The sequence below is a fragment of the Pholcus phalangioides genome, unplaced genomic scaffold (assembly GCF_987345545.1).
Source record: "Pholcus phalangioides strain wild (caught in Gottingen) unplaced genomic scaffold, Ppha-v1.0 ptg000017l_1, whole genome shotgun sequence".
NCBI classification, from domain to species: domain Eukaryota; kingdom Metazoa; phylum Arthropoda; class Arachnida; order Araneae; family Pholcidae; genus Pholcus; species Pholcus phalangioides.
Window position 1 is genome coordinate 52238572 of NW_028301610.1, and position 12352 is coordinate 52250923.

Sequence of the window (12352 nt, forward strand, 5' to 3'; positions counted from 1 at the left end):
CTAAATATTATTGTATTTGCACATCACTGTCGTTATTGTTAATTAACTTACGTGCAATTCCAAATGATTTTTAGAACTAGAATTACCGAAGTTCGATCTTTCCCTATTTTTTCTAGCTGTTTGTGTTTTTCTAGCAAAACATACGCATACCAAGAAAATAAGATGTTTCCGTCAAAAAAGTAATTAAATATCGGTAAAACTGAAAGGGAAATTTTATTTTTTATTTGTTTTGGATTTAGTGCGAATTCCATCTTCCACATCCAACTGCAGTGGCTCTCAACCTTTCGTCACTCGTGGCCATGCCCCCCCCCCCACATATTGAATCAGGTTGGCTCGGATCTCTTGCATCACGGGCCTTCTTATGCGGGAGGGGGGAAATTAATAATCATCCCGGACCCCAGGGCTGGTGCCCTGTCAGCTCTACCCTCGTGGGGGGTCATGCCAACACCTACTAGAGAATTTTCAAGGCCGCAACACGAGCTCGTGACGTCACTAAACTTAGGCGACTGCTTGCGCTACGCACTGTGGAATCGACTTGATATATGTACCGTACTCATTTATTATTCCGCGAGTAAAATTGGTGCTATGAAATATTTCTGCCGTAACGTTTTACTAGATGAATTTAGATTATATATATTTATATTTTTTTATTTTACTCACCCCCCCCCCCCCCACCCCTCATTTTTCAGTTCAGACAAAAATACAAAAAATTCCCTGTACTTGTCTGGGTTCACAGAACCATTGAAAATATGAGCCACAGAAATAAATTATCCTTTTCCTCCTTGAAAATGGTTTTAGGAAAATAAATTTATAACTGAAATGAAATTTTTCTCAATCAAGTTTCATATCACACACCCACAGAGAAAAAAAATCAACAGAAAGTGGAAGTTTTTTTTAAATTAATATTTTCTAGTGGGTTTATTATGTTTTCTAGTGGGTGTTGGTCATGCTCATGCCTCCCTTGCCCTGTTCATAGTTCATCCGTGGCTCGCTAAATAATTTAGTATAGATTTGTACATCCATAAAAGAACCACTTCAAAGCATAAATAGGCACACATACACATCAGTATTTCCAGCTCGTCGCGACGCCCCTCACAAAAAGGTGGGAACACCCCTAGGAGCCACAACGCACACTTTGAGAAACACTGCCCTGCCGGCTTAAAATTAGTGATAACAAAACTAGAATAGATTTTGATGAACTCCTTGTCTCCTACATTTTCAGCCTCTAATCCACTTGACAGAAGGTTGAGATGCTTGAAGAATTCACTATCGCAAAGTGGACAATAGATGTATGAGAAGATAAGTAAGGGCTGTTATACAGGTGAGTTCCAAGAAAAATTGACCTGGCCTATACTCAATACATATATGCTTGTAACAATAGCAGAATTTGGGTTGTGGCGCTCACCATCAGTTTGTTGTGCTGTTTGTTATCCTGCTGCTTTTTCGTGTTTGGACATCTCTTTTCATTTTTAGCTCTCGTTCTGTTTGTATCAAAACAACGGCTAGATTAAGGAAAATATTCGCCCATGGGCAGGACACTGCAAAAGAAAGACTTCTTGAAAACAGAAAGACTTACGGTGAAAAGATTCGGGGCTTCAAAATGATTTGAATGATTTCCTACTGCGATTGTAATTTTGGAGGTCCTTACTTATCTGGAAACACAGCATTTAAAATTCTTTTCAAAAAAGAGGATTTTTTTTATCGATTCATAGATTGGGAGTGGAGAACTACGGCTCTGTGGGTACGTACACGTGGCTCTTCAGTAAAACTAAGAAAAGAATAATACAGTGTAGTTTACTAGCAAAAAAAAGAAAAACTTTTTGTCTCGTGAATAAGTTTTGAGTTATTGTGAAAGACAGCTTTGTGGTTCCTTGGACTGAAAAGCTAGCTGACCCCAAGTGGCGTGTAATTTAGAGATCTCTATAAGTACTTTGTTGGGAAATGCAAAGGTGTTGTATAGAGAAAATCTCCCTTTATTCTCGTGTATTTCCCGGGGCACCTTTTTTTGACCACCAATGAGTCTGGTATTGGATTCCATTGTGTGATAAATAAGGATTAAAAATTTGTGGGATGTTTATATAGTCTAAACTCTGTCTTCTACTAACAGACATGCTACTAGTTATAAGCAATCTTCTCGAATAGATAATGTCCACAACATAGGCGTATGCAGAATTTTCTCGAGGGGGTTTTCAGATTTTTTTCCCTTCTGGGGAGGGGTTTTTACTTTTTTTTCCTGCAAAATATCCTGCACTATAATCTTGGCTCAACTTCCCCCCCCCCCTTTGCGTACGCCAATGGTCCACACAATTCTGTAATGTGATTAGTTTAGGGATTATTTTTAAGCTTTACATCTCTAGTTTTCGTCATCTTGTCTTGATACATATTCTGTTTAAAACAGTAGGTCGTAAAATATTTTGTCACTCAGCCTCTTAAATCTTTATCGATTAATAAGTTCGATTAATAAGATATCGATTTCTGCTGCCACAAAATGCCGTTGATGAGGACAATTGGCGAAGTTGGTTATGGCAAATAGCATAAGTAGCCAAAACTTTGCATCACAGGAAATTTACTGTGTGAAGAAAGACGAATCTTCTTTCCATACCCGTTCGCTTTGTTTGGTCGGAGAAGAGAGCGTTGAAATACTTTGCTTTCTACGAGTAATCCAGTCATTGTTGCGAAAGGTTCTACAATGTGCAATAGAAGAATAGATGAAATAAATACGGGGGGAAAGAAATTTGTCTCGAAGAAGCTCTCCGAAATTCTAGGGTCCATAGATTTTCACCCCTCTGGTAGGTAAAGAGTTAAATGACCCGGGACACATTTTCAGATCACTTAAATGACCCAGGACACATTTTCAGATCACTTAAATGACCCAGGACACATTTTCAGATCACTTAAATGACCCAGGACACATTTTCAGATCACTTAAATGACCCAGGACACATTTTCAGATCACTTAAATGACCCAGGACACATTTAGAGATCCCTTGAGTAACATGTGACATAGATTTGGAGCACTTAAGTGGCCCCCAGTGCTGTTCTACATCACTCAAGTTACCCGCAGCACATTCGCAGATTATTTAAGTGTGTGTGTGTGTGATCCACAGGGCCGTCTTAAGATCATCGTGGACCTCCGGGCCAAATGATTTTTCTGAGGCCCTACCAGGCAAATTTTCAAAAATCTCAACCAGATCCCATTTTGTGAGGTGCCCGGGTGGGCCCATGCCTTAAGACGGCACTGGTGATCCATGGCATATAATTACGGATCACTTGAGTGATGCGTAGCACAGTTCCAGAGCACGTAAGTGGCCATTCCAGGTCACTTGGATTCAGTGAAATATTTAGAGATCACTAAAGTGGCGCTGTAGGGCATTTATTAATAGGGGGAATGTTACTTCAAGTGCCCACAAACTATTGAAAGTTTTTCTCGTTTTTGGCGCACAGAGTGAGATGCCATTAAAAATATTTCGTATTTTCATAAAGGGTTGTTGATGACGTAAGCATTATCCGAACCCCCCTCCCCACTTGTCATCAAAAGTCAAAAAATCGGAAACCCCCTCCCCACACATCGATGACGTCATACTTGAACGGCCCCTAATGATAGAAAAAAAATTGTGAATATATTTTTGTGAGCATCTATATAAAATGGAAACCTGTCTGTAACGAGAAATAATTTTAGTCTCTTGATGTTCCGTTTTATACAGATTTCACTCTGTACAACATATACTTAAAATATTTTTTTTATATCTCGTTCAAAATCGATGTCAATATATTTTTAGACTTCTCCAGATTTTTTCTTCTTAATTTGTTTAATAACATCAATTTTTTTCATATTATTTTATCACTGATAGTCAGGGGCGTAGCCAGAAATTTCGTTCGGGGGGGGGGGGGGATCACTTTCATTTCGGGGGGGGGACCAAAGTGACAGAACAATGGATTTGGCCATCTTTTTCCCCTTTTTCGGTCATTTTCTCACATTTCGGGGGGGGACCAGACCCCCAAGTCCCCCCCCCCTGGCTACGCCCTTGCTGATAGTGCTAATGAAGTTGTCAATATAGCTACTTTCTGTGGAGTACACAGAACTGTAATGCAGTAAACACCCTTACACACACACATTATACTCTGCACACCAAGTATGGTACAATAAGTCTGATTATTGATCAAGAAATAAATTTTTTTAATCCTTTAAAAGAGATATCATAAAAGAGACGTCAACAACAGTGTAAATTAGTGGCACTTAATTTTTACGTTGTGCAAACCAAGCAAACCAATTTTTTAAGTAATGATGTAAAGGACTATTTCTTCTTGATTTTGTCTTAGTACCAAGGCAACAGATAAGTATATAAAAATATGGGAATTTGATGAAATTTTTACCAGTCATTTTGAAAATTAATTGACCATCTTTGTTTAACCCTTTCCGGCACGCTACCCTTTAAAGTTTGAATTTCACAAAGAAAATTTGTAGGCAGCCTATTCAGGCCTAGAGAGAAGTACACAAGTATAATTTTGTAAAGATTGGACTTACCATTTTAATTTTGTGGGTGTACCCAACCTTGAATTTTGGACTTAATTTTAGCAAGCTTTGAATGTAAAGTTGAAACTTATACAGAATAAAGAGATTAGCATACAGCCAACAAAATAACACAGAAGTTTTTTTTCCAGAAATATTTTCTATATCAAAAAAAAAAAACCCTTTGAAATTTGAATCCATTTCTTAAATCCGTAAGGGTTTTCAAAAAATAAACACAGGTTAAAAGTAGGGATCGGCTTGTGTGGTGCTGTTATCTAATGTTGATGAAGAAGGTTCAAAGTGATCACTAAACAAATTTTCATTTTATTTATTGTTTATTTTCAGTGTTTGAAAAAGGAATTTTTAAGAGTGCCCAAACTGGGCACACTGAGTCAGAAAGAGTTTAAGATAATAATTTGTAGAAAACTTCTCTGTACCAGTTCTATGTGCATGCATAGCCTACCTATTTCTCAGCAACTTCACAAAAAATGAAAAGAATCCAGATGAATTTAAAAAATATATAGCTTACAAAAATTAGGCGCAACACACACACACACACGAAATAGACACAAAAATATAATAATACCAATGCATGTGCTGCAGCACTTGTTGGTAGTGATGATTCTCTCTTTCTCAGCAGCAGAGAAAATTATCTGATTGGTCCATCGCTTCCGAACCTAATGCTAGCCCCGGCGCAGACAGCTTTTCAAAAAATTGAAAACAAGCCGAACGGTGGTGAGAAAAAACCAAGTTTTTTAACAATGGCCATTGAGGTTTGCATTAAATGGGTCGTTAAAAATTTGCATTAAGAGAGTGGCATCACTAACGACTTCAATGTATAACTATTGCAACGTAATAGACCCGATGTCTGGTAGCACATTGGCAATGAAATGAGAAATTTAATCAAAAAAAGCAGTTCCAGTGAAACCAGAATTTTAATATTTGCACGAGATATGTGAAATTCTCTGGCTTCACAACTAAAGTATTTATAAGGCAATGAAAAATGCCGTACGTCCGCCTATTGCATGCTCATTCCACCCCATACCATCCAACCAGCTCGTCTGTATTGTGACCTTTCACGAACGAATGCGGGGTTATTTCGAGTGCCCCTGTCCCTCCATACCAGAACACGTCGGGTGTCACACTCCAGACTGAATCGAGACTCGTGTGTAAACAGCACTTGGCTCCAATCATGTTGCTCCCAATCTCGATGTTCAGCAGCCCATCTTCTTCGGGACGCACGGTGGCGTGGGGTCAATGGAATGCAGACCATTGGCCTACGTACATAAAGCCCTCCCTCATGAAGCCGATTACATAGTGTTTGGCTGGACACCCTTCGTCCTGTTGCCAAGAGCAACCATCTTTACAGATGCGTAGCATTCTCTGTTCTGTTTTGACGGGCTGTTAACCGCATATGCCGGTCATCAGTTGCTGTAGTGGCGCGTGGCCGACCTTGCCTATCTGTGCAATCTCCTGGAGAGGAAGAGGCTCCATTGCAACAGCATCACGTGTTCGAAGAGATGAACCAGACGAATAACCCTTCACGGATGAGAGCCGACATCTCGTAGACACTTCGACACAGCCTGAGTGATTTTTGACTAGATAAAGAGGATGTTCAATGGACCGAACAGTCCCAAGGCACCCTGCTAGATCATCAACTCGTGGCTTGAACGAGGTGGGATGAAATGAAATGTAACGATCAACGCCCAAGGACCAACGTGTCTGTTCGTTGCACACTACCGGCATATAAGGAAAAATTTCCCCATCTCACCTTACCGGAACCAATCCGTATTGAGACTCGGCAGCGCTAGAATCAAAGTAACATTTGAGAAATTTACATATTCACATGAACTCAAAATTGCATGACATTTGGTATCTGGCAGCGCAAAAGATCGTAACATGAAGGCCAATCGGCGGCACATGATCTCGCCGATCGATCGCAAAATCAATTTTAAAGGAAGTAAAAATATAAAAATGACTAGAGAAGGACCATTTCCGGCAGGGCCTAAATGGTAACGTTACAATACCATCAATGAACTCTTGCTGGAGCGGGAAAAAGAGATCCAGTTCTTGAATGTCATTCTCATGCAGCTCCAGTCCATGGTCTTCAAGCACAAAATCTCTTCCACAAGTAGAGGCTTTTGTTCATGAGCTAGCCCCCTTAAAATCACGTTCAATAATACAATCAACCCACAATTTTTTTTTTCAAACAGAATTTAGGAAAAAAAACTTCAGGGGCACATATGCATTGCTGCTATGTTACACCTTGTTTTGCATCATAAATATTCATACCGCACATACGTTAATTTTCCGACTGAGGCACTCTTACCAGAGACCATAGAGGAGAATATAACATTAAATTTCGTAACGCGTGGTGAGGACGAAATCAAAAAAATCATCAGCTCCGTTGTGATAACATGAAAATAAATAAAAAAGAATGAAATTTTTGCTTGTAATGCGAACAATTGCTTGTTAACCAAATCAAAATTTGTTCAAAATTTTTGCTCATTATGCGAATTGCTTGTTAACCGAAGTTCCACTGTATTATATAGAAATAGTTACGTTTGTTGTGATTAAAAAAATTCACTTACCAAAAGTATTGTATTGGCAGCAGATATGAGAGCATAGCTTTCTTCTTCTTTGCTTGGAGAGTTGAGGAGATGTAGAATTGAGGAGAATACATGATTGCTAAGATGCTTAAACAGAGCTTGTATTTCTGAAATCTGAGTAAAAAATATTAGGCAATAGATTGCATGCATATAGAAATGTCCTCTCCACTTGTCAATACAAGATTCATTGAGAGGCTGGTTATTTGTGGAGATAACGATTACATTTTAGATTAGAAGATGAAGATTGCAATTTTCATCACTGCCCCCGTGAGGGAGGCATAATACCCAAATAAAATTGGAAAGTCTGATAAATATGGAAAAATTAATAAATAAATTTTTCTTCATTAAACCAATTAATTACTTTTACCCGTACATGATATCGCATCTGCACATATTTTGCAATAAAAATTTAATCAAATTAAAATATGTTTATATAGAGAAATAAAAAACATCATATCATTCTCTTATAATGCTTGCTTTCTTCATGAGTATCAACACGTGCAAACAAAACTAACAATACCATTCGGAATCAGCATCCTGGAAGCAGTGCCGTCTTAACGCATGGGCCCACCAGGGCACGGCCCGGGGACCTCAAGAGAATGCGGGCCTCACAAAAATGATAATCAGTTTAAATTTTAGAGAATTTTCCAAGTTGGATCTCGGAAAAATCACTTGGCCCAGGGCCCACGATGCTCTAAAGACGGCCTGAAATGTACTGAGAAATTGAGTTTTCTGGATGTTATGCTGAAACTAATACTTGGAAAAAAAGTGATTTGTGCTCTCTGTGAATTGAACCAACGTCCCCTTGCATATCAGGCAAGTACGCTAACCAATACACCAGACACATATGTTTCAATTCCTTATAACAAGCATCAAAATCACTTTTCTTTCAAAAAATTAGTTTTGGCATAACATCCAGAAAATTCAATTTCTCAGTACATTTCGGGCCAAAACAACCATCTCTTAATACAAAATGCCAACTAGAGCAAAACTTTCTGTAGTAAAGGGAGAGAGAGGCTGCCACATCTCCACTCAGCACTTCACACTACTAAAGAGAGTTCATGTATAATTAACATTTAAGAGCACAAAGGTCTGAAAATTTAGGACGTAGGCTACATTGCTTGCAGCCCCGATAGTTCATTCTCTGATAAGACAATGTGTTTGACAACAATTAATTTATTTATATCTGAGGTTTAGGCTGATTACAGCTAGTGTTGTTAATATTCAACAACCTATATACCAAGGGTGTCTTTTTGAATTTCAAATTTGAATATTTAAATATTGAAATTGCAATCTTGGATTTTATTTACTACAAAAAACTCTTGGTTTTAAATAAGTAATAAAAAAAAAATGACATGGATCTGATACTTCAAGATCTGTAACAACACAATCTAAAGTCAATTAAAAAATAATAATTTTTCGTAATCTTCAACCATCTGGTTTTCAAAGAGATAAACAAAATCAAGAATAAGCTCTTCATGCATTCACTCAATTGTAAAAAATAAGGGTGAATAGCTTACCTCTCTGAAAAAAACATCTGTATGGGTAAGATCAAGTCCTGGGCAACTTTGGTATGTGACAACACATTTCTGAATAACTTCATTCAAAAGGTCTTTGTAACTGCAAGTTATTCAAAAAAGTACAAATACTTTATTAATTTCATATAAAAACAATCAAGGGAGAAAAATGTAGAATTTGTGTGTGTGTAATAGCTCATGAAAAGTCAAACATTTCTAAAACACATAGTGAAACCTGTCTGACATGGAAATTGCATGAGACAAAGCTTTTTTTAACATGATAGAAAAATAATCTTCTAGATAATTAATGCTTTTTCAATCATGGAAAACTTCCTTAAAATGAAAACTATCTAACATGTAAACTGAGGTCATATTTGGTCTGTTTTTAGATTTAAAAAAGGTGCTAAAACAAAAACCTTTTGACCAAGTACAAGTGTTTGTCTTTTGCGTGGGAGAAAATCAAGTCATACTCCACTCTTCCAACCTTTTGTTGGGTGTGGTGTCCTTATAAGGAATGACTAAAAGAACTAAAATGATAAGAACATACAATGCCACCTAGTGTTGTGTAAGGGGAACTGGTGAGTTCCACATCTAGTAGATATAAGATGTCTATATGTCCTGCTCCTTCCGCTTTATGAATACTTCCTATCTATATATGTATGTAATCTATCTATAAGTCTAATGTAATAATAAATGCTCATCAAAATAAATACCCATGCGTTATCCCCTCCGCTACCATCAAGTGGCGAGGAGGCCCATCTTGAAAGTCAGATAGAGTATTTAATTGAAGACTGCAAAAGGTAGGAGAAAAAGTTTTTCATAAATCTCTGACAATGGAAAATTTAATTGAAGAGCTAATAAGACAGAATCAAGCTCTCAAAGAGCAACGAGGCTCAACTTCAACAAACAAAAAAGTGACGGTTTCGTTTGATAAATACGATGAAGCGCTTTGGAGACTTTTGATTCCTTTATAGAGCGTTTCGAGGCGTTTTTAGACATTCAAAATGTCCCAGAAGAAAAACGTGATAAAGTCTTACATATTTGAGCATTTCTGCAAAGCTCTACAACAACGGCTGTCAAATATCTACCATGTATACAATGCACAGGGACAAATTATGATAAAGACTCCTGCAGATTTATTGCTAGCGAATGTCGCTTCTGTAAAAACATTGGGCATATAGGAAAAGCCTGCTACGTGGCAAAGACTCAATTGACACCTAACAAGCAGAAACAGATTTCAGTTGAGGAAAACGAAAATAATGTTTCCATGTTTGGGTTGGAGACAGTATTAAGTGAAGAGCTGAGAAAGCCTCTGATGATGGTTACTGTTAACATAGACAATAAACCAGTGAGCATGGAAGTTGATACGGGTGGAACAATATCAGTAATGAGCTTACAGAGATTCAGAAAAATCTCGAAAAAAAAGTTCAACCTACGAATTTAGTATTCTGGATATACAATGAAGAAAAACTTGTCCCAGTGGGATATGTCACTGTGAAAGTGGAATACGGAAAGCAAAAGTCACACTTGAACTTATACTTGAAGATAAATTTAGACATGATTTTTGGCCGTGAGTGGCTATACAAAATCAATCTAGACCGGAACTCTCTTAAGGCTGTGAAGACCGCTAATGACATGGATCTGAAAAAATTGTTGGATGATTATAAAGAGATTTTTGACAACAAATTAGATGGGATAAAAAACCATGAAGTGGAACTAAAGCTAACAAATGTTACCCCAGAGTTTCATAGAGCGAAAACTACTTCTTCTAAACTGCCCTTCGCATTAAAAGAACAAGTTGAAGAAGAAATAGACCAGCTTGAAAGAGAAGGCATTATCCAGCGGGTTGGAACTTCAGATTGGGCTACACCAGTTGTTCCTGTGGTGAAACCAGACGGATCCATAAGGTTATGTGCAGATTATTCAGTCACATTAAATCCTAAGCTAGAGGTGCCTCAGCATCCCTTACCAACATTTGAGGAAATATTATCATGTTTAAATGGGGGTAAACGATTTTCAAAATTAGATTAGTCATGCATATTTGCAAATGAAAGTGCATCCTAACAGTCAACGACTCCTAACCATAAACACTCATAAGGGGTTATACACCTGTAAAAGATTGATGTACGGCCCAAATGCAGCTCCAGCAATATGGCAGAGGTACATTGATGGGTTATTCCAAGGAATAGATGGTGTAAAAGTTTATATGGATGACGCCAGAGTGACTGGAACGAATGACAAGTCACATCTCAGGGCTACATTCTACTGGATTTTTCATTCATGTTATGCTATGAATGACAGTATACAAAATGTACTCAAACTTTTTTTAACTAGTACAAATTTTATTTACATACCTAGGTTTGTATAATACATTCCAACAAATTTTAAGAAATTTACTATAATGATTAAAAAAAAACAACTATAAAATTACATTTTTACAATATTATTTTAAATTATTAAATTAAAATATTCCTTAAATTACTGAATTAAATAAATTATTAAATTGAATAAAGTATTTAAATTATTAAATTAACTAAATTATTTCAATTATTAAATTAACTAAATTATTTCAATTATTAAATTAACTGAATTTTAATTATTAAATTAACTAAATTATTTCAATTATTAAATTAACTAAATTTTAATTATTAACTAAATTATTTTAATTGTTATACGTTGAGGGAGGGAGGGCAATCCCCCCCCCCCCCCCAGTGACAGAGCCTACTGATGCATACATGATGTATATCAATTGTCATCTGCTGCACCCATAAGACCTTCAAGTCTATCTCCACCTATGGCTGGACTGGGAAGGGTGGGGCACCAAAATAATATTGCCCTTTGTGAGGGAAAAAATAAACCAGTTTTGAAATTGTTTGGTTTGAGAGAAAAATTTGTAAATATATATTTTTCTTTTTTTTGCACACAACATACACCCCTGAAAAAAAAACATTTACTCCTTTACCCAGGCCTTAATTTTGGCCCCTCCACCCGTAATTTTTAACAGAAAAAGACTCCGCGGCCTTCCCCGGTAAATTTCCCATGAACCTTGTAAGCACCAATGTGGCTGCTTTTTTCCGTGCCAATCAATCGCTGTTTTGCGGCGGTCAATTCAAGATGGCTGACAAAGGGCACATAAAATTACAAAAAAATATATAATTTATAATATGAATCAACCTAACATACGAAAATCGATAGAAATGTATCGGGAAATACGGAAAATTAGGATAAAATAAACACAAAAATCGAATCAATGACCAGTGCCGTCTTAAGGCATGGACCAACCCGGGCACAGCCCGGGGGGCCTCCGGCGAAGAAGGGCCTCATAAAAATGAGATTTGGTTGAAATTTGAGAGTGTTTGGTAGGGCCTCCGAAAAATCAATTGGCCCGGGGCCCATAATACTCTTAAAATGGCCCTGTCAATGACATACAGGGTTTATAAATGCGGTTGATACAGAGTTTATGGATGCTGCTCTCAGGGTTACCTATTTTAGCGCAAAAAAAAGTCGCCACGTTAGCTCAGACTCCTCCTGTAATTTTCAACGAACAAAAACAGTGAATATGCCCCCCCCACCCGAGGCACCCGATTTACCATGGCCGTAATACAATATTTTTTTATACAAATACAAATACAAATACAACGCCACAACAGGCAAAATGCCCAACGAGGTGGCTGATAAAAAGATGCCCATAAAAATATGGTTGTCATATGTTTCAA

The 12352-nt window shown here is 37.4% G+C and overlaps 1 protein-coding gene across 1 annotated transcript in view; it reads right to left on the bottom strand.

Annotated features, from left to right (window-relative positions):
* LOC149074100 (nuclear pore complex protein Nup133-like) overlaps positions 1 to 12352 on the bottom strand; it is a 254535-nt gene that overhangs the window by 155991 nt on the left and 86192 nt on the right. Inside the window, exons 10-11 of the mRNA XM_089247323.1 lie at positions 8640 to 8739; positions 7102 to 7233 (exon numbers count right to left, since the gene is read on the bottom strand). Of these exons, the coding sequence (XP_089103449.1) occupies positions 7102 to 7233; positions 8640 to 8739 (232 nt within the window). The remainder of the gene's footprint in view (positions 1 to 7101; positions 7234 to 8639; positions 8740 to 12352) is intronic.